Source organism: Microchirus variegatus (assembly GCF_963457635.1).
Source record: "Microchirus variegatus genome assembly, chromosome: 12".
Taxonomy (NCBI): domain Eukaryota; kingdom Metazoa; phylum Chordata; class Actinopteri; order Pleuronectiformes; family Soleidae; genus Microchirus; species Microchirus variegatus.
In genome coordinates this window covers 6,267,719-6,288,533 of record NC_139813.1, presented here as the reverse complement: position 1 = coordinate 6,288,533, position 20,815 = coordinate 6,267,719, and the positions used below count along the sequence as shown (strand labels likewise).

The window sequence follows — 20,815 nt, the reverse complement described above, 5'->3', positions numbered from 1 at the left end:
TTGCCCCCTGTGTAATGCATTGCACTGCCACTCAAGTCCAGATTGCATTTCTGTTTGAATTGTGTTAATATTTGATGATGATGTTAAAAGCTTTGGTGAAACGGTGGCTCAGCGTTGTCGCAATTGCTGATTTTTTGCATTTTACAGCTGAATACACACACAAAGACCATGGAAATGATAAAACTTACTGACTGTTCGGGTGGTGAATACACTGCTTGGATCCGAATGCACGAGACAGAAGGCAAGACGAATGATTCAAGAGCCTTGTATTGTTCCTCTTGCAAGAAACAAACAAGGCCACAGAAGCTCTGTGTCTTCGAACTTTGAAGATAAAACAAAACTTGGCACTGAGCTAATAAAGATCAGAATGACCGAGACAGACTTGGATACAATGTTTTCTTTAGATAGCACAAACGATGCACTGGCACATGACAGAGGGACTGGGAAGACTATATAGAGGAAGAGGGAATCAAGGGCAGGTGCAAGTGATTACTTAAGGATCACCAGGTGAAGTGCATGAGGGAATTAGGGGAGATGTGTCAAGACAGATGAAGTGCCAGCGCTACAGGAAGACTTGAACATTTACCAAAATAAAAGGGGAAGTGAAAAATCAAATCCAACAATATAATGACTTTAAACATAAACACAAGAACTGACTAAGCAAAGCAAAAACACTAACAGATCTGGCGCCTCTTGAAACTGACTCATAACCACTAGGGCAGCTGTGGCCTAGTGGTTAGGGCTTCGAGCTCGAGACCAGAAGGTAGCCGGTTCAATCCCCGACCAGTCCGCAGCTGAAGTGCTGTTGAGCAAGGCACCTAACCCCCTCACTGCTCCCCGAGCGCCGCTCACTGGCATGGCAGCTCACTGCGCTGGGTTAGCATGTTCTCCACCTCACTGTGTGCTGTGTGTGTTCACTAACTCACTGCAGAATTAAATTTTAAGATTAAAAACCCTTAAAGGGTTTTTAATCTTTAATCTTTAATCTAAACATAATGACAATTGTACTGCTAATGGTGACCCTTTTTGGTAACCTTTCCTTTTAGAGTCCCCTCATTACGAGGTAAATATCTGGTAAATTCATGGGAACACAACAGTGTTACTATGTAATTACCAATGGAAATAAGACAGCAAATACAATGAAATTATGCCCGAAATGTTGGATATTTACCTGGTTATACTATATGGTAAAGTTTAGTGTAGTATTTGGTTATAAGCTGGTAATAAGCAGGTCGCTACAGTCCCCTGGTTTCGGCTGGTTTGGTTTGGTAAAATTTCAACCACCACTGCCAGGAAAATTGTAAGGGATGCAAAGAAAACCCCACAAATAAAGATGAAATATAGGACTCTGAAAAAATGTGGTGTGGCTGTTTCAAGATGCATATTAAGGAGGCACTTGAACTAAGATGGGCTGCATGGTCGAGTCGCCAGAAGAAAGTCATTACTACGCAAATGCCACAAAGTATCCTGCTAATAATACGCCAAACAGTACAGAGACAAGCCTCAAACCATCTGGCACAAAGTCATTTAGAGTGATGAGACCAAAATTGAACTTTTTGGCCACAACCATAAACACTACATTTAGAGAGGAGTCAACAAGGCCTATGATGAAAGGTGCACCATTCCTCCTGTGAAACACGAGGGTGGATCGCTGATTTTTTGGGGATGTGTGAGCTACAAAGGCACAGGAAATTTGGTCAGAACTGACAAAGATAAATAGCCTCATCCACAACTACCTCAAAAAACTCCAAGCTGTCATTGATCATTGGGGTCAATACACAGTATTAACAGGGTAATATGGGTAGTTTCTGTTGTCATTATGATTTAAAAAGAGTAAACACACTTGTTTGACAATAAATGGCTTCAGCCAACCACTAACCATGAGTGAAAGTAAAGTTGTTGTGTTTGTGTATTCATATTCTCTGAAAAATGGTTAAGAAATCAGAAATACCGCCAGTGTATGTAAACGTATAAGCACAACTGTAGTGTGCAATGGACTGGGCACAGTATGTGTGTTAATTCATGTTTGACATTCTCAATCTCTTACATTTTCTGCTTCATTAACTGACATGCTGCATAATCTATGCTGATATTCCACCCAGAGCTGACACTCATACAGTAAGACATATAGCAACACACTGGTAACCTACCAAACTCATTTACATTGAAATGTGAAACAAATCTCCATCCATTTATTGATTATCTACACTGTGGGGGAGCTGGAGAAGGGTACACAACCTGGACAGGTCACAAGCTTATTACAAGACCAACATACATAGACGACAAATAATTCACCTCCACGATCACACCTAGTATGGGTACTTTAGGGTCTCCGATCTGCATATATTTGGGAGTAACCCAAACTCGCACATGGGGAGAATATGTCAATTCTGCAAACTGGCCATAATTTGCATCATAAAGAACAAAAGATTGTGCTTTCAAGTGGAGTCTAGCGAGTGTGAAATGATAATTTTTACTATAACCCATGAAAAGTGGTTTGAAGCTGAATTCATACACATTTATTTGGCTGTTATATTCTTAGTCTGTTGGCTCTGACAGATGTTTGCAGCTTTCATTAATACCCTATCCTTCAACTACCTTTCCTCCAAATACAGAATAAGGGCAAACGTATTTCTTTTCTGCTCCCTCTTTGATCACAAGTCAGCATACTCAGCCATCATAAAAAAAGTGTGTGTCATCAAACTTACACTTTCCTTCTGTTCGCTGTCTTGCAGAGGGAGAGACTGCGGAACATTGAGAGGATCTGTAACCTGCTGAGGAAGGTAAGCAGCGGAGGACAGATTATATCTCACTTGTGTTGAATGGGTCACGTCAAAGGGATTAAATGAAAAAAAAGTATGAAAAGACTGATCCCAAACTGAAAACTCAATCATTTTGCTGTTGACGCATTACTGATTTTGAAGTATATCAAAAGTCTTTCCAGCTTATTTAATGAGAATTTTATATTCAGTTTTTGTTAAGTATTTTTATTTTAGTTAGTCAGCAAGTGTTTTGATTTGCAGTGGTGCTTTTCATCTCATCTTGCGTGATGCTGAACTGACATGAAAAAGGAGATTGTGCTGCAGATGCCTGCTCTTTCTCTATTTCCTCTTATCGCTCGCTCCAAGTCTGTCTACATGCAGTTTGCCTTAAGGTATCACTATGAGGAAGAGAAGGGGCCTCCTCTCAGCTTCAGTATGACATCTGTTTCTCCCTCCACCTCTCTGAAACTCAAGCTGTGTCTGCATGCTTCACGTGTGTTTACGCTGGAGGTTCATCAGTCAAACAGCTGATCTTGGTTATCAATGTTGTCAACTCGAGCCCCTGGAGCACAGAGCAACACACAGTCCTTGCAGCACAGCAGGGATGCAGAGAATACCGCTCAATTTAGGTACTGATCAAATGCAGTTTAATCCCATATTGGTTTGTGACAACATGTCCAAAGCCTGGAGTCCAGCTTCTAGAATTGTGATGCAATCAGTTTAGATGCTGTGTATTTTTGTGTACCCTTTACTGTCAATTTAAAGTGAGAAATAAACAGTCATATTCTGTGGCCATATGCTATTTAAGCATAGCAGGACCCCTGCATGCTACAGGACCTTTGTTCATTGGACATTTGACATTGTTCAGCTTTGTAAACTGGTCATCTGTCCAGGATGTAACCTGGTATTGGTTCTTGCTCTTCTATGCCTTTCTAAGTTGAGTAGTATGGCTAATGGATGTAATCAAGACAAAGACAATGGAGCCATTGCTCCTATGGCACGGTTGGTCTATTAATTGGACAGATATGAAAAGGTGGTCACAAGGAATCAATTACATTTAGGCTACTGTCAAATTAATTACCAACATTTAGACCTGTTTCATATAGAATCCTTTGCGCAGACAAATACATCCATTTCAGTGGAGAAGCACATCAGATAAGCGTACAGACAAGAGCGATGTGGTCTCAATGTGCATCCATTGCGATGCACCTGTTTTTCAGAGATAATACTATCGCACGTATTTTTGAATGCAGCAATCACTTACAATGCATCTCTTGATACTAGGGACAAAAAAGTATTGTAGGTCAAACTGGTCTTTGCTGATGCTGAAATAAGTTTGGTATCCTCATCATATGAAGCTCCTGAATCAGTTGGTGAGTGATAGGATTAATTACACATGAATCATACAGCAAAGGTGAGGTGAGGGATATTGGCACTGTTAATGCATAGTCTTTCTATTTTTTTAATGTGTTTATTAATTTAATGAGGCTGCAGCAACTTCAGTCACCTCTGCAACTCCCAGGTGTTGGTTGCTTATTAACAATGGATGCAGCAGAAGTACAACCACAACCACCTTGGTTTAAAAAAAAAATCTCGATCTCCCCTGCATTTCAAATGCAGCATGTGAACAGCTCCTTACAGTGCCATACATGTTGTATTTCCTCTGAGGAAATCTCAGCTGAATTATGTATTGTCGATACGTGTCATCTATTAGACCACTATAGCTCGTGTCCACATTACAAATCAGTACACCCTCAGCTGTGGTGGGCTCATGTGCACTTCTGTGTCACTGTAGCTAGAGTAATTAGTAGAGCCGTAAAAGCAGAGCTAGTTAACCTAACTGATTGAGGAAGCGCGTAGCTGTGATTATAATGGTAGCCCTGGGATGGCATAGCTTTGCTCATTGGTGTTCGTTTTGCTTTTTAATACTGGCTCTAACACCAGTCCCCCAGACCATGTCACGCAGCAAATTGTGCACTTTGATGTGACCATGTTGCTGAACTCCTGTGGTGTACTGGCAACACATCTGTTACCCCCCCACCACCCCCTCCCCCGGTTCAAATCCCATGTATCTCAACACAGCACAGCATTCATCGTAGCCGTAACCATAGCAACACGGATTTAACCAGAAATGCATGAGCTCAATAACTACAGCATCAATCAGCACAGAGAGGCTGTAAAGTGTCACCGTTTGGTCTTTCAAAAGCAGGAATGAGTATTCAGATTAAAGTTCCACGGAACTCCATGGATACGGCACTGCAAAACAATTTATTTTGAAATGTATTGTGAGAATGCACAATAGAGGCAATATTTGACTTTGAGGACTGTTTTACCTGTCACATCGTGAATTCATGATAGCAGGTGTGACCATATACTCAAGTTAGTAAACAACCCACGAATAATCACCAGTTTGAAGTACAGCTGAAACAAGTAATTGATGAATCTATTAATAATCGATTACTAAATTAATTGCCAACTATTTTGATAATCTAGCTTTTTTCATTATTAAAACAAGATTTCTGATCATTTTAGCTTCTTAAAAATTTCTTCGCTCCACATAAATAAATCATTAAAACTGAATTATTTTGGTTAGTGAACAAAACAAGACTCGAGGAACATCAACATTTCCAGCTTTGACAAACACTGATCATCGTTTTTTCTGACATTTTATGAATCAAAAAATTAATCGATTAATCGAGAAAATAATCGACAGATTAATTGATTACGAAAATAATCGTCGGTTGCAGCTCTTGTTTGAAGTGGGTATTTTTTGCACCATTTCTGTCCGAATCTCCACTTGTTGACTGGCTTTTTCAATAAAATAAATTAACATGCAAACATGGCAGATTACAGCCAATTAACAGCTGTAAGCCCAACAGGTGCGATGATTGGATGAATGTAAAACACTGAAGTACATAAACTTCATCTTTTATGACACCAATCAACGCTATTATTTAATATTACCTGCCTGTTTTTACCTTGTACCTTTCTGTTTTATATGTTCGTGTTCACAGTCTTCCTGTATTGTAATTTGACTATGAGTTTGTGCAGTATTTGGTTTTCATCAAGACATGGTTTTTTCTCCATTTTTTTTTTTAATGGTTATCAGAGATTCAGGACTTGTAACCAGACTTGTAATCTGGGGGTTACTGTTTTGAGTCCCTGCCAGGTCAAGGGCTGGGCTTGAACACCCTAATGATATTTTCATCATCGATTAATCTGTTGAATATTTTCTCTATTAATCGATTACTTGCATCAAATACAATGCTAGAAAATGTTGATCAGTGTTGACAAAAGAGTTAGAGAGTTAGAGGGAGTAGGCCTGTTTAGAAATGTGTGTTTTCAGATGGGATTTGAAGATGGGGAATGAGACAATGTAATGTAATGTAATAGATTCAATGAATAATAGAATAATAAAATGAACAACCGACTGTAATCCTTGTCTATGTACTAGTGAGGACCTTGTATGACGTGGCTGCCATCTTGTGCTTCCATGTTTCCACAGCAGCCCAAACTTTGCATTTTGGTACACATTTTGAAGCAGAAGTTTATTATACCCTACATTGATGGGTCACAGCCATTGTCCTCCTAGAACTGGTCCCAAGCCTGGATGTATGGGAGGGCTGGCTCAAGAAAGGCATATACCATAAAAATACATAATAATAATAATAATAATAATAATAATAATAATAATAATAATAAAAAAAAGAAAATCTGTGAAATTGTGAAATCAAATAAGTGGATTACCCACTGTGGTGACCTGTAGAGAGGGAGAAGTGGAACGAAAAAAAAGATATATATCTATAGCTAGCTATAGATATATATCTATCAGAAAAAAAGAAATATGTGGCACATGAGCTCCAGTATATGCACACAGTCTAGGAAGTGCCAGTGTATTTTTACTCTGTTGCACACTGTGCTTGTCAGTGCAGGTGCCTGAGGTCTCAATGCAGGAGGATCTGCTGTATTGTGACGGTTTTTCCCGTGGTTGTCCACGTCTCCTCTCTAGCCCTCTAAAATGCCACATGTCGCTCCAGCTGGCACAGTCACACCATGGTAGTCCTGATCGATTTGGTTCAAAGCTTTTGGCTGCGTTTCTCTACACTGGCATACCTACTTGATGTTTTTCACTATGGAAATGGACAGGAGCCATTTTTGGTGTCACTGCTGTGTGTATTGTGTTCTCCTGGGATTTAGGTGGCTGCAATCCCATGGAAATGACAAAAGCTTGAGGGATATATGCTGTCCTTTACTCTCTACTATCTCTCTCTCTCTCTCTCTCTCTGTCTGTCTGTGTGTGTGTGTGTTTTGTTCATTAGCCGTGCACTCTCATGGCTTGAGCTGCTGCGTTGTCACAGCAACTGAGAAAACCTGAGTGTACTCATTAACACTCTTCCTTCCTTTATTTTTGGGTCCGTCTCTCCTTCTTTTTCCTGCATCTCCTCTTCTATCTCTCCTCCCTCCCACTCTCTCCCCTCTTACATAGTGAAGTAATGAGTAGGGTTGATGGGGGATGAGCACAGCATGTAATAGAATGTTTGTTTTTAAGGTCCCAGGAGTATTTCTGTTATCACCACTGTGATGTCTTTGAGACACTCACATTTGGCTGCTTCCCACTTGTGGCACGAGGTTACTATCAAAATCAGTGAATTTAAAATAAGGCCTGAATCCCTGTGGAGTGCAATATGCACCAGCTGTCAAAGACAGAACAGGGATGTTGGGTTGGTTGCTTTATGGTAACTATGTCAAAGCTCTGTTACAGACATAAGAAAACCTCTGAAAAAATCCTGCTGACTTTTGCAACACCACTCATTTTTGAATTCCCAGTGTCAGCTCTGCTCTGAAATGCTTATCTCTATGAAGCTAATGCATGTTTACATTCAGCAGACACCAGCTATAACTTTATTTTGAGGTTGTAAAAGTAGGTAGTGGACTGCACTCTATTGAAAAGTGGTTCATTTAAATGTTTGCATACAGATCAGACAGCCCACTAACTTGTCTACCTCCTCTGAACAGCTCCTCTGGTCTGTCTTCCTCTCACTTCTACACCACATCTAATAGATCCCCTGGTGATAAACATTGTTCATGGTTGGTTAAGGGTAATATATGTGAAAATGCCTTTCGTACACTGCTACTAGCTGGAAGTGGAGGTGCACTGTGATCCTGTCCGTCTGAAATAAAGCACTTTATGCTGATGCTAACAAATGTCAGAAGTAACTGATTTAAGGCAGAGTGCAATAGGTGCTGGCACTTTTGGGGAAACCATGCATCTTCAATAAACAGATTGTTGATGGAGTCATGGTATTAAGTAACTGACCGTATCTTGTCTCAAGAGTGTCTAGCGTGCAAAAACTTCTCGGTAGATAAAAAAAAAAAAAAAAAAAAGGCTGAATCATCATGTCTGATTTCCTACAGACAGCAATCTTGGGTTTATCTTTCACTGTGGAGAAACTCCACTCTGATCAATTTGCCACAAAGCCCAGATCAGCTCTGTGAAAGCTGCAGTGATGGTAAGACCATGTGGAAGGTTTCCACATCTTGACACAGGATATTTGAAGCTCAGCCATAGTGACAATTGAGTTCATGGGTTCAGTTACAAAGTCCCCTATCTCCTGAGTGCTTGGTTTGGTCAGGCAGCCACCAAGGGTCAAGCTTAATTCAAACACTGTTGTTGCCACTGTGGCTGTCAAGAACATTCAATGCAGCAGTTTTGTTGTAGCCTCCACCAGATCTGTAACCTGACATTGATTTTTCAGAGTTCTGAATACCCTTGACCTCATGTCTTCAGTCTTCCTCCGACATGAATCATTAGCTATGAGACCTTACATAGAAGATGTGTGTCCAGTCAATTACACTTACAATGTGACATTAACTTTGACCTGTGCTGCTACTGCCTTTCTTGGCCAGGTCATCCTTGTGAAAGATATCTTGATCTCAATGGGTCTTTTATCTGGTTAAATAAAGGTTAAATAAAAATAAACATTTTGTTTATTCTGTTTTCTTTACCAAAAGGAAAAATTAAAAAATCAGTTTTACTTTTACAGCTGGGAAAATTTGTTTTCTGGAATTCATGCTTCAACATTGGAAGATTCTATTAATCAATTGCACTGTCAACTATTTGCCTCAAAGTGGCAACATAATTCACAAAACTGACAACTTCCACTGCTGCAGAAGACCCACAATTAGGCTGCTAATTCCTGAGAAAAATACAGTATTTACTGACATTAGAAATCAAGTAAGAAGTAGATTTATTTTTCTCTACGCTTCCATTCAAACAGAGCGTAGTTGCCTAAATGTTTACATACAGACTGACGTTTTCAGATCACAGTTGTCTAGACTGTGCATGCTCCAGGTGGAACAATAATATATAATGGAATGTGCTGCGATGCAGGGATATGTTCACTTACATGGAACACCAAACTTATGCATACCATCATTTGAATATTAATGGAAATGGCGGCATGTAAGTGTGACAAGAAACCTTGAAGATACATCTTCAACTGGACCACTCTCTTCCACCTGCATATATGGCAATAACACATTAGTGCATTATCTCACTGCAGAACCTCTGAATATTTAAAGAAAGATTTCAATAATAATGAGGTCCCTAATAATAATTTCTGGAATAATAGTGACTGGATATTGCATCATACCTGAGCTGAACAACACTTCTGCACCTCCTAGGGATTCTTTTTTTACAGCCTTTGCAAATTCTCTTCCATCATTACAGGGCAGTTCACAATGACACTGCCGGACATCATCTTCCATGAATGAAACAAGTGGTTGTGTGGGCTCATCTGATGGAGAAGCTCAGTTCAGATCCCTAAGCCTTAAGGTGAAACTCAACAATCAACTGATTTTTAAACAATCCTGCCCACATTTTCAATTCAAATGAGGTGGTAAAAGCATATTATTTATGCCCGACTGATGAAACACCCATGTACCTAATAATATAACATATTTATTAGGTACATGGGTACATTCGACGACGACTGCTTTGATGACAATCACGCTTTAATTTCACACTGCACACGCTCAATAACTGTTAGAAAGTTCCAGACACTCTCTCTCTACCCCCTTCCCTCCCTCTCTCGCTCTCTGTGTGTGTGTGCATATTAATTAGCCATGTGTATTCTCCGTGACTGTCAGCTGATTGGCTTAAAAAAACAACAAAAGCTCTGGAATGTGAGATCACCACACCCAAACTAGGAATGATTCACGGTGATCAAACAACCTTAATTCAAATACAAAGTTTATGGTTTTAAGACCCACAATACTGTGATTTGAAGCATGTAGTGGCTTCTTAAAAACTTCAAGTTGAACAATTTCAACAATCATGCGCCCCCTTTGTCCGTGGCAGGTCACATATAGTATATAGTAAACATCCACATCTTCAATCCTATTACTATCAACAGCATGTGTTATTCATTGACGGTTCATTCATTACCCATCGCCTTGGTGAAGTGTGAAGCAGAAGAAAACTGTGCACACATGTATGAAAAGGTTTGAAGCAGTGTACACTCATCTGCCAACAGATGGCTGATCTTACATGAGCATGTTGTCAGTAAATAGACAACACAGTCTGTAATAAAAGACAACATATGCAAAGCAGGTGATACAGGGCAGCAGTTTGCACGAGTCGGATACAAGTTTGCTCACAATCGCGGCGAGTAAAATATGACGAGCAGTAATCATTCACAACATTGTACAACTATACTCCATGAGGTGCCAACTCCATCCATCTGTCCATCCAGATGCTGATTTTACATTCCTCCATATTTACATGTTTCTGCCATCATACTGACTGCATCGAATACAGTATTTGCAAGTCGAAGCATGCACTGCAGTGTCACGGTATAAACTCTCTCCAACAATTTAAATTCAGTCGGTCAGCCTACCTGCTCAAAGTGAACTCAGATATAAGCCCAGGGCAAAATAGCAAAGTTACCTGAGCACTTCATAAATATTCACCATTCACTGCTTGGTAAAACACTTAATTAGCATGTGGTGAGGTAACTCTGACAGTTATGTGTTCTGCATGACACAGTCAGTAAATCTATAGTTCTCCCACAGTGCGAGTGTCCTGTTTGCTGTAACTCAATAAATGAATAAATATAAATTGTACTCACCACTTTCATTATCACATTTACACCAACAATAACACATTTCTAATACATGAGTTAGACATAGACATGTATAGTAAGTTAGTAGATAAATGTCTGTAGATTGTGTTGCATTAACTTACATACTCTATCTGTGCTTTTTTTATTATTATTAATACATGAAAATTTATATAATATTATATACAATATATAGCATGTATAATTTTTTTTAAGTGAAAGGGCTAAAATCCAACTTAAATTGAAATTGTATGTCAATTAAAGTTTGGCAATAATTAATTAACTATAAATATTGCAGTAATATTGTCTTCTATGAATGTAAGAAAGGTTCAATATACACTTAATATAATCTACATGCAAACACACTTTGTTACAGATTTGTGGGGTTTGGTCTTTTTGCCCATTGAGAATTTTAAAACTGCAATTTCTTCAACTTGCGCTCGGAGGCAAAACTTAATTTTTAATGATCTTACATTTTATTGGGACAATTACTGATATTATAATTATTTTTATTGAGATAGCATGTGTGGCCACATCACCCACATCACAGGATCCAGACACTGGAATAAAAACATCTTCATTGTGTTTGCTTTATTCTCCGCTCTTGTTTCCAGCCACAGCGGGAAATGCTCTCAGTAAACACTGATTCAAAAACCCTCTGTAACCTGACCTGCATCAAACAACAATAACACATCAATGTAGCACCAATTTGTTTCATCTCAGTTTCACTCCTCACTTCAGGTTGTCACAGCTGCTATTGAACACAAGCGTTCCCCAATGCCAACAAGGAAAGAGTAAAATAAGGGCTACACTTCCTGGTGTACCACAGCTGTTCATGTGCTCATCTGTGCAAGGGAGTATCATTAATGCCTCAGTGCATGCAAACATAGTGGAGCATTTAGCAGCTAATGAGCCACTGATCGTCTACAGGAGTTGTTCGAGATCAAAATCAGAGCAGGAAGAAAATCTAATGTCCAGAATAAAGTTTAATATCAACACATTGACTTTAATCTCGTCACAGCAAAAAATAATTTTTTTCTTCATGTGTGGCCCTAATACTCTGTCGTAGTAAAGGGACTGCGGCGGGGAGTGACAGCCATTTTTTAAACATTGTTAAAACAATGTTTTGATAATGAATAGCAGTGCATCCACTGTTCCAGAAGGGGGGGCTGTGCTGATTACTTCCAGTTATTGGCCAATCACAACACAGTATGTCTTCTGGGTGTGAGATTTCAGTCTGAAACACCCCGGCTTACGAGAGCTACGGTGAGGAGAGATCTGCTCGTTTCCAGCAACTAGGAGGTTTTTGACCATAAAAACAAGTTAATGTATGTAAGCAGACCTCCACATTCTTACATATGGCACATTTAAAAACTTACAATCAAAAATGTTTTTTTCAAGTTATACATGCCACATATAACAATTATGCACGGGGGGTATTCATTCTTATTCACAAAACGATTCCTTTTCAACTTACTAATACTATTCGGGACCCCCAAAGAAGGTTTGTAATCACTCAGGGTAAGATCCTGTCTCTTGCATTGAAGCTTATATTACAGCTTATATGGACCTAATGAAGACAACACAAGATGTTTTGAAGATTTCTTCTTAACTTTGTCTTTAATGTGTGGCCTAAATATTATTGGTGGGGACTTCAATTGCACTTTGAAACCATTGGTAGATCACTCTACAAAATGTGATCCTCATAAAAAACTATCTAGAAAAACAATAACATTTTACAATACATCACAGACTTAAACTTGTATGAAATCTGGAGAAAACTTAACCCAGATAAATTGGAATACTCATGCTACTCAGGAATATATATAAGTATAGTATAAGTCCAGATCTGGTATTGATTATTTTTTAGTATCACAAGAACTGGTATCTGAAGTTGCTGGTATGATTGTATTGGCGTCTGCAAGTGAGGTGGCTTAAAATCCAGAATTTGTTAAATATGTAGAAGATGAAATTGACTTTTACCTTCAGACCAATTTTAAGAACAGAATACAATAAATTAACATCTGATAAGGCAGCAAAAAGGTTGAACCAGGCCTTTTATGATCAGGGAGAAAAAGCTGGCAAATGATTAGCTTGGAGAATTAAAACATTACGATCTGAAAGAGCCATTAATGGCATAACTACTCAGTCAGGGGAGATCATCAAATGAGCCTCAAGATATTAATAATACATTTAAGGAATTGTATTAATCACTGTATGTGAGGCGGAAGCTTACAAAGGAAATCAAGAAGAATAACATCCTTTTTGGCATGTAAAGGACACCGTAGATCCCTGTGCATGGGAGCTGGTGAGGAGAGCAAAGGAGACTTTCTGTTTGTTACAATCTGCAGTCAAACCATAAGACACAATGCATAAAAGTCTGTGGAGTTTGTCAACATGCAGGGACACAAAGGAAAAGTGACCGCACTGCACAGATGGTGGTTGTTTATTGAGGGATTAAGATTTTAACTGTGTATTTGTGTGTGCTTTTTATCTGTTACCACTTTAGTGTCAGGAGTCCTAATGAGGCAGAACCTCATTTCTGAGGAACTGAGTTTGGGGCTCAGATTTAAATTGTGGTGAGGTTAACGTAACCTCACCATGTGCGTTGTGGTGAAGTTTAAATGAATTGACTTTCAAATGAACACAAGTCAATAAAGCGTGTTTAACTTGACAATTGTCTTTGTGTGAAACAATCACTGGCAGCAATCAGACAAATACTCCTCTCAAATAATGTAGTCAGTGCATATAATTTTAAAACAGCCCATAATGACAGAGATACATTTAGATTGGATGAAAACATCAACTGATTGAAAGGATTGAATGTCCTGCCACTAAAAGACATCTTTACAGACCTGGGTCACCGTTTACACGACTTTTAAACAGATTGGATCAGCATTGCTGTTACATGTGATAAGTGAGATCGGTTTTATCTGCAATTAGTGATTTGCATGAGGGGCTGGGATTAATTCTGCATGTGGTTGCCAGCACAGCAGCACCACTTCATAAAATAGTTAAATGTCCATGAATTCACTGGATTGAACCTTGTATACATTCCTTTTTCCTCTTCTGCTGCATTAACTGCATTATTTTATAAATATGACAAGTATGAAAACAAGAACTGCATTTTTTTTATAAATATGACAAGTATGAAAACAAGAACTGCATTTTTTTGTTGTACAAACTAGCAGTTGTTTTCTGGGATACCAGGTTGTCAAGCTGCATCTGTAACCACATCTGAGCTTCTGCTTCATGAACAGTACTCTACCACAGTGGATGACAGTGACAGTGGATGTAAAATTCGCACTGCAAATTGATCCTGTATGAACGTAAATCTGGGGTATTAACAGTGAAATGTGAGTGCAGGGAAAGAGGTGTATAATCCAAATTCCTCACATTCATAATGTTACTCCAGTTACTCCTGCAGCATTTGCCCTTGCATGGTATGTGTCTGTTGTTGTTTTCTAGAAAGGGCACGTCATGGATTCATGCATCACGTCTCTGTGTCAAATATTTGTGTGCATGCACAAGAATAACAGCTGTGTGCTGTCACCTTTCCACCGCTTCTCAGGGCCACAGCTGCTGTTTTGTTTAGTTTGGATATAATGAAGAATCAGGTTGGATTCACATTCATTGTGCTTAATAAACAGAAGTGATATGCCTCTACAACAAGTTATGCATCCAAATATTTGTGTGTTTACATGTTTCAAAAAGTGTGTTCCTGTGAACCAATGCCTCCCTTCTGCAGCTGTGTAATGGCCACCGACTCTCGAAAGGGGAGAAGATCCTCCCTTCACTGATCTAAGTGTACCACATTACAATTATATGGCTCTAGATTTATTTACTGTCAATTTGTTCTCATAAGGATAATTAACAAATGCATTAGCATAAGACGATGGCTGTGTTGGTGTCTCAGCTCGGGGTGAGGATGCTCAAGGATGGAGGGATGACTCCATTCCTGCTGCATCACTGCTCCATTCCCAAAGCAATTGTGTGGAAAATTTTAACAGCGCTCTGTTCCGAGTCATTCACACTCACAAGCAGGGCCAGTGTTGGGATATGTGGGTTCTTTGAATCGATTTGTTACTTGAGGGCTCCTCTTAATCTTTGTTACACTTTCTACCTGGTTAGCAACAACACTGAGTGAACAGGAGTGGCAACATAATTATGCAAGAGGTTCTTAGGTTCTTTGCCTTTTGTATAGCACATATCTAAACAGGGAAACTACAACATTGAGTTTTCCCCACGGGTCCTGATGTGGGAGATGCTGTTACCATGGCACATTCTCATTAAGATGAGATAATTTTATTGCCATATAAGAGATTTTCTCCTACACATAATAATTTCCCTGAACCAGCTCCACACATGGTGTGACTCAGTTTACTAACACGGCCATGTTAGACGGGTGGTGCAAGATCATACATCATGTGGAGAGGCCTGCAGTGTTTTGGTAATTACTCATAATTCCTCATGGGGTCAATATAAGTTTGGCAAGTCGGCCCAGCGCAAAACGAGTAAAACATGAAAAAATATATATTTTTGTTTTTCAAAATGAGGGATTTTTGTTTTTTCAAAATTGTTCAACTTGAAGTTTGTAAGAAGCCACTACATGCTTCAAATCACAGTATTGTGGGTCTTAAAACCATAAACTTTGTATTTGAATTAAGGTTGTTTGATCGCTGGCAATCGATTCTTAGTTTGGGTGTGGCGATCTCACATTCCAGAGCTTTTGCTGTTTTTTCGGCCAGCTGACGGTCACGGAGAATACACATGGCTACTTAATATGCACAGAGCCACACTGGCTCGTGTGTGTGTGTGTGTGTGTGAGAGAGAGAGAGAGTGTGAGAGTGTGTGTGTGTTCACCATTGAATGAAGATAAGGAATAAGATAAGACAAGGAAAAACAGAAGAATAACTAAACTGTGGCTGAACTTCTTAACAAAGACAGAGACAGACACTCTCACTTCTGCTATGTGGGTGGACTTGTTAGCATTTTAAGCTGGCGATCTTTATGCTGACATGTTAGACTTCATCGTCACCAAAACAACAATCAGATGGATTATTCAGCGGCCGAAAGACGGCAGGACAGACACAGCAGTTGTCCGAGATGATGACGTGACGCCAGCACCGCTCTATCTTCTTATGGGGTGAGTTTTCATTAACGTCGTTAATCTACGTAACGTTAGTGTTCAGTCATATACGGGGACATTTTTTCTTGTAATAATCCACAGTGCGTTTCAGAATGTTATGTGGCTGCATTGTTATTAACTAGCTTCAGGGCCGGCACAAAAGTGCTGATGTGCTTGAATCATGTGTAAATGACACAGCTTGAGTGTTGGGAAAAACCAATTCACAATTTCTTGACTAATTGAATGATTGGGAAAACGTTCTGAAAACGAGGGTTTTTCTTTTGTGTGGTAAAACCGCTCTACTCCTACATTATGGCACATCTCACATGGTTAACTCTGTCTTCCAAAACAGAACAGGGTATAATCACATTGAACTGCCAGAGGCTGCAGGGGAAAGAGTGGGAGAGGAGGTTTCATTAGCTTGTCAGGAAGCCTGAGAATCTCTGCTCTTAGATACCAGGCAGAATATAAAGGGGGGAGGCAGAGAGAAAGCAAGTGATAGACAGAAGAAATTATACCACAAGGCACAACAACATATTCAGCCCAGTGAAATCTCAGAGGACAATTCTGCATGTAATCATTTGCGTTCCAATGTGGGACAGGATGAGATTGTGACAGTATGATAACCTTAAGCAAAAGTATCATGGACTATCATGTCACCTGCTTTCCCATCATGCCATCGAAAACACAGCTGACCGACTGCTCTCACCAACTCAGAGAGAGAGAGGGGATGTTTTACTAGAAACCAAATACAACCTGACTGTAGCGGTTTTGATGCCTTAATTTTTAATACTGTGGTTTACCTTGAAAAAAGTTATTGGCCCATGCCTATACCTCCAATGCCAGTGTTTCTTATAGTGTGAGCCCATTTCAAGGAAGGTGGAAGTTAATGGAGTGGAGGTCGGAGTGTGAAATGGGAGCAACTCTGGTTGCTTTTTTATGTCTAAATCTATCTATAAAGCAAGTTGTGTCTGTGTGTGTCTGTGACGGGCATATCCCACTGACCGTTAGTCAGATCGACCTAAGATTTTGGATAAAGGTGGATCATGGCCCGATGGTGTGCATCCTTGATTGTGGAGTCATTTTAATTTTCACTGTTTTATCACGCTACACCAGGCAGGGGTGCTGTCAGGATTGTTTTTCATAGCACAGTCCCCACCAGGCTACTTTTAAAACAATGCATCTGCAAACAGTGTCAAAATAATATGTGTTTGTTGTACAGACATCGTGTACAAGCTCATAACTTTGAGGACTGATGAGTATTTTATTGTGACAAAACTTAGTTTTACCGTGAGTGAGTGTTTTAAAAATGCATTGATGTGGCCACAATGGACGCGGTTCTACAGGTCTCGAATAGCCTACTGCTCTCTTCATATTGGTGAAATACCCTGCGATAATGTAGACAATAGCCTACTGGTAACAAACAATATTTGTCAATGTATTGATGCGTGTCATAGCCTAGCCCGACAGTTTTCGTTAGCCGAAATAGTATATGTGCTGGTGGTGTGCGTACCTTATGAACGTGTACATGTTTTATTTTGAATTGTCGGGTTTAAATCGGGCTCAGGCTCGTAATTACAGTTACGCGATGCGACGTGCACAGGCTCAGGTAGGGTCGGGCTTGATGTTTCGGGCCCGATCTAAGCTCTACTGTGAAGGACTGGCGACCTGTCCAAGGGTGTACCCCGCCTTTTGACCTATGTGAGCTGGGATTGGCCAGTGCCCCTCATAAATGGTTTGTATTTAGTGTAGTGTTATATAGTGTTTTTCTAGTCTTGATGACCACTCAAAGCTGCTTTACACTACAGTTGTTGCCTTTCACCCATTCATACCCATTCACTCACAGTGCATCCATGTGCAGCACATTTTCTATCACAAATTTGTCATACTCATTGGCCCTTTCTCAATACCCAAGTATGCCAGTACGTATTTGCATACTTGGGAAGTACATACTTGAGAAGTACTGCTGGAGTACATACTCGCCAAGTACGGGAGTACACGAGTACCATCTCTTCAATTGGAACAGCAGTGTACTTCCTTGTTCTACTGTTTGAATGGTGGGTGGCGCCGTCTTCATTTGTGTAGCGCTTGTGTCATGTCCCCCACCCCCATCCTAAACTTAAGTGCAACCTCGTTCGCACTGCACGCACACACACACACACGCTTGGATGCGCACAGCCACTCGAGAGAACGAGCCGGTGACGTGTGCACCATCATGCGCAGAGCGCAGGCTCCCTGCAGGATCACCTTTCCGTGCACAGCTTCCTCAACCTCCGTGGTTGTGAACTTTACGTGTTTGTGACACTTCGAATTTTTTTACCCGTAATATTTTTGTCGAGGTGCGCACGTGTCGATTGTCGATCGATTTGTCGACAAAAAAGTCCCATCCCTAATGAGAACCGTACTCGCTGCTCGTGTTCTTGAGAATTGGAACAGAACTTGGACTGAGGCTGATGATGTTTTCAAAAGTACGGGAGTACGCAAGTACGCACAACTATGGATATTGAGAAACGGCCCTTCACACTCTGCCGACACAGTCGTCAGGAGCAACGTGGAGTTAAGTGTCTTGCCCAAGGACACAACGGCATGTAGACCTGTGGAACCACAACCTTTGAGTTGAAAGACGACTCGCTCTACCAAAGAGCTACTGTCACCCCTCATGTGGGGGATAAAGCAGTATGTGAATAAATGAACTTGACATTGAAAAATATATATATATATTTCAAAATAAATTACCGGGTTATTGCAGTTAGTCAATTACTTGCTGTGAAGGCTCACTTTTGACCAGAGATGGCACCAAACCATCCAAAGAAGAATAGGCCACTATGTGCCTCCACACCCACCCTGGCTGATGGAAGATGGATGAGAACAATGGAAAACATTATATGCATTGGCGTAACCAACTACAAAATGTTAAATTTGTGATGCATTACTAGAACTCCGAAAGATAAATGGCAAGCACGTCAACTAGAAGCCACATGTCACAGGGTCAAGGTTGGCTCAGGTCGGGTGTCCATGCTCTAATCAGAGTTCCTAAATATTTTTCATTTCAAAATCCATACTTTTCCAGATTCAAATGTCCAGACTTCTTGTAGGATTTTTCAGTCAATATTAAACATCTGAATATCAATTGTTAGATGCTTATTATTTAAATACATATTTTTTCAAATCCTTCACTCATTTTTCATGAGGCCAGCCAAAAGGTGGCTGGCTCGACGACATGTATGGAAAATAATAAATAAATGAGAATCGCAGTCAGTGACAGTAACCATGGTAACTCAACACCATTCTGCAGCCAGCTTGATTAGTTTCATATCATCTACAGGTAGGCTATGTTGCATTAGTAACTTGTTCTGATTTGTATGGAAAGAATTTTGTTCCTTTATTCAATCAAATAGAATAGATTTGAAGATTGAACACGTTGCAATTGAAAAAAAAATATGAGAGAACATATTTCTTCAAATTCAATCAAAACTAATGTTTGTAAGTAAAAACATACAACCATTTTGCTTATAAATCTGTCCTCTTTGCTTTCAAGTTAAAAAAAAAACTTTGCTTGCAAATCAGTCCTCCGCTTGCGTGTTACAAAGTTTTGTTTGAGAATCAGTCCTCTCTGTTTGCAACTTCAAAAGTTTTGGTTGCGAATTCAACAGCACTTGATGGGCGGGGCCTACGGTGGTGGATGGGAGAAGAGTTTATTTTACGTTAACCTGCGGAACCTTCTGTTCGGATCTCATTTTTTTTTGATTGCAACTTACTGTTTTTTGCTCTCAAATCTCATTTTTGGTTTCAAATCTATCTCTTTTATTGACCAAGTATCCAATATATATAAAAAAGAAACAGCTTAGTTAAACTACTTTTGCCATGTTGCTGTAGCTTAGCCTGCTACATTTCTCTGGGGGGTAGCTTTGGTGTAGTGAAGCTTAATTCATTCTAGAGTAACTGTTAGCTTAACTCACTACATTTTCCAAATAGCTTGCCCAACACTACTTATTTTACTGTATGTTGGAGCCAAATTTTACCTGCCATTTAGATACTCTAATCAGGTTGAAACAATGATTCCATAGGTTGTTAGCTGGCAACATAAACACCCAAGTAAAGCTCATACTGACTGGTCTCAATTGGCCCTTTGTACAGCCATTTTGACAACTCACTCATTTAATGAATCTAATTAGTGAAGGCTGAGTTCCATTTAGCATGGTCAGTTTTAGTGTGCATGCTGGTTCACTGCTGTACTTTCATGCAGTGAATAGAGCCATAGCAAACATGATCAGTGACACCTGCAGAATTTCTCAAGTTAATTTACTTTTTAGTAAACAGAAACTTCTCCATATATTTGTGTGTGAGACTTTCGACACATAGACATTGAATCTGTGTTGAAAGATCTTTTTTTTGCAGTTTTTTTTGCTGTGAACTAAAAGTGGCTCGTTGAGAAAACAGGTAAGATTTGCACTCTGAAGAAGAGCAGTGCAGTTCGACAGCACTAATATGGGTGCTGAAAGGAAAAGCAAGATTTACTATGACAGTGACGAACTGCCCACACATCCACTGTGGCCGAGCCATAAAACCTACCCTGAGATTACAAAGCAGCAAGCAAGTCAAAGATGACATATACATTTTCATCATTACACGAGGAAAAATAAGTCGGTGTTTGATGTTCTAATTGTGAATGTCAGCCCTTCAACAATATGACATGATTTTCAATGAGATCATGACCCTGTCACATGATTTCAGTAGATCATAATGTGTGTCTATTTTTCACTTCTTGGTAATCCCAACATGGACACCCAGCTGAAGACCTTTAT

General features: G+C 39.7%; 1 protein-coding gene across 2 annotated transcripts in view; it reads left to right on the top strand.

The window, feature by feature from the left end:
- Nucleotides 1-20,815, top strand: part of cnih3 (cornichon family AMPA receptor auxiliary protein 3) — a gene marked incomplete at both ends in the record, with an annotated part of 92,981 nt that overhangs the window by 33,409 nt on the left and 38,757 nt on the right. For both annotated transcript variants that reach the window (XM_083899052.1, XM_083899053.1), the window contains one exon: nucleotides 2,736-2,783. In XM_083899052.1, coding sequence (XP_083755178.1) covers nucleotides 2,736-2,783 — 48 coding nt within the window. The remainder of the gene's footprint in view (nucleotides 1-2,735; nucleotides 2,784-20,815) is intronic.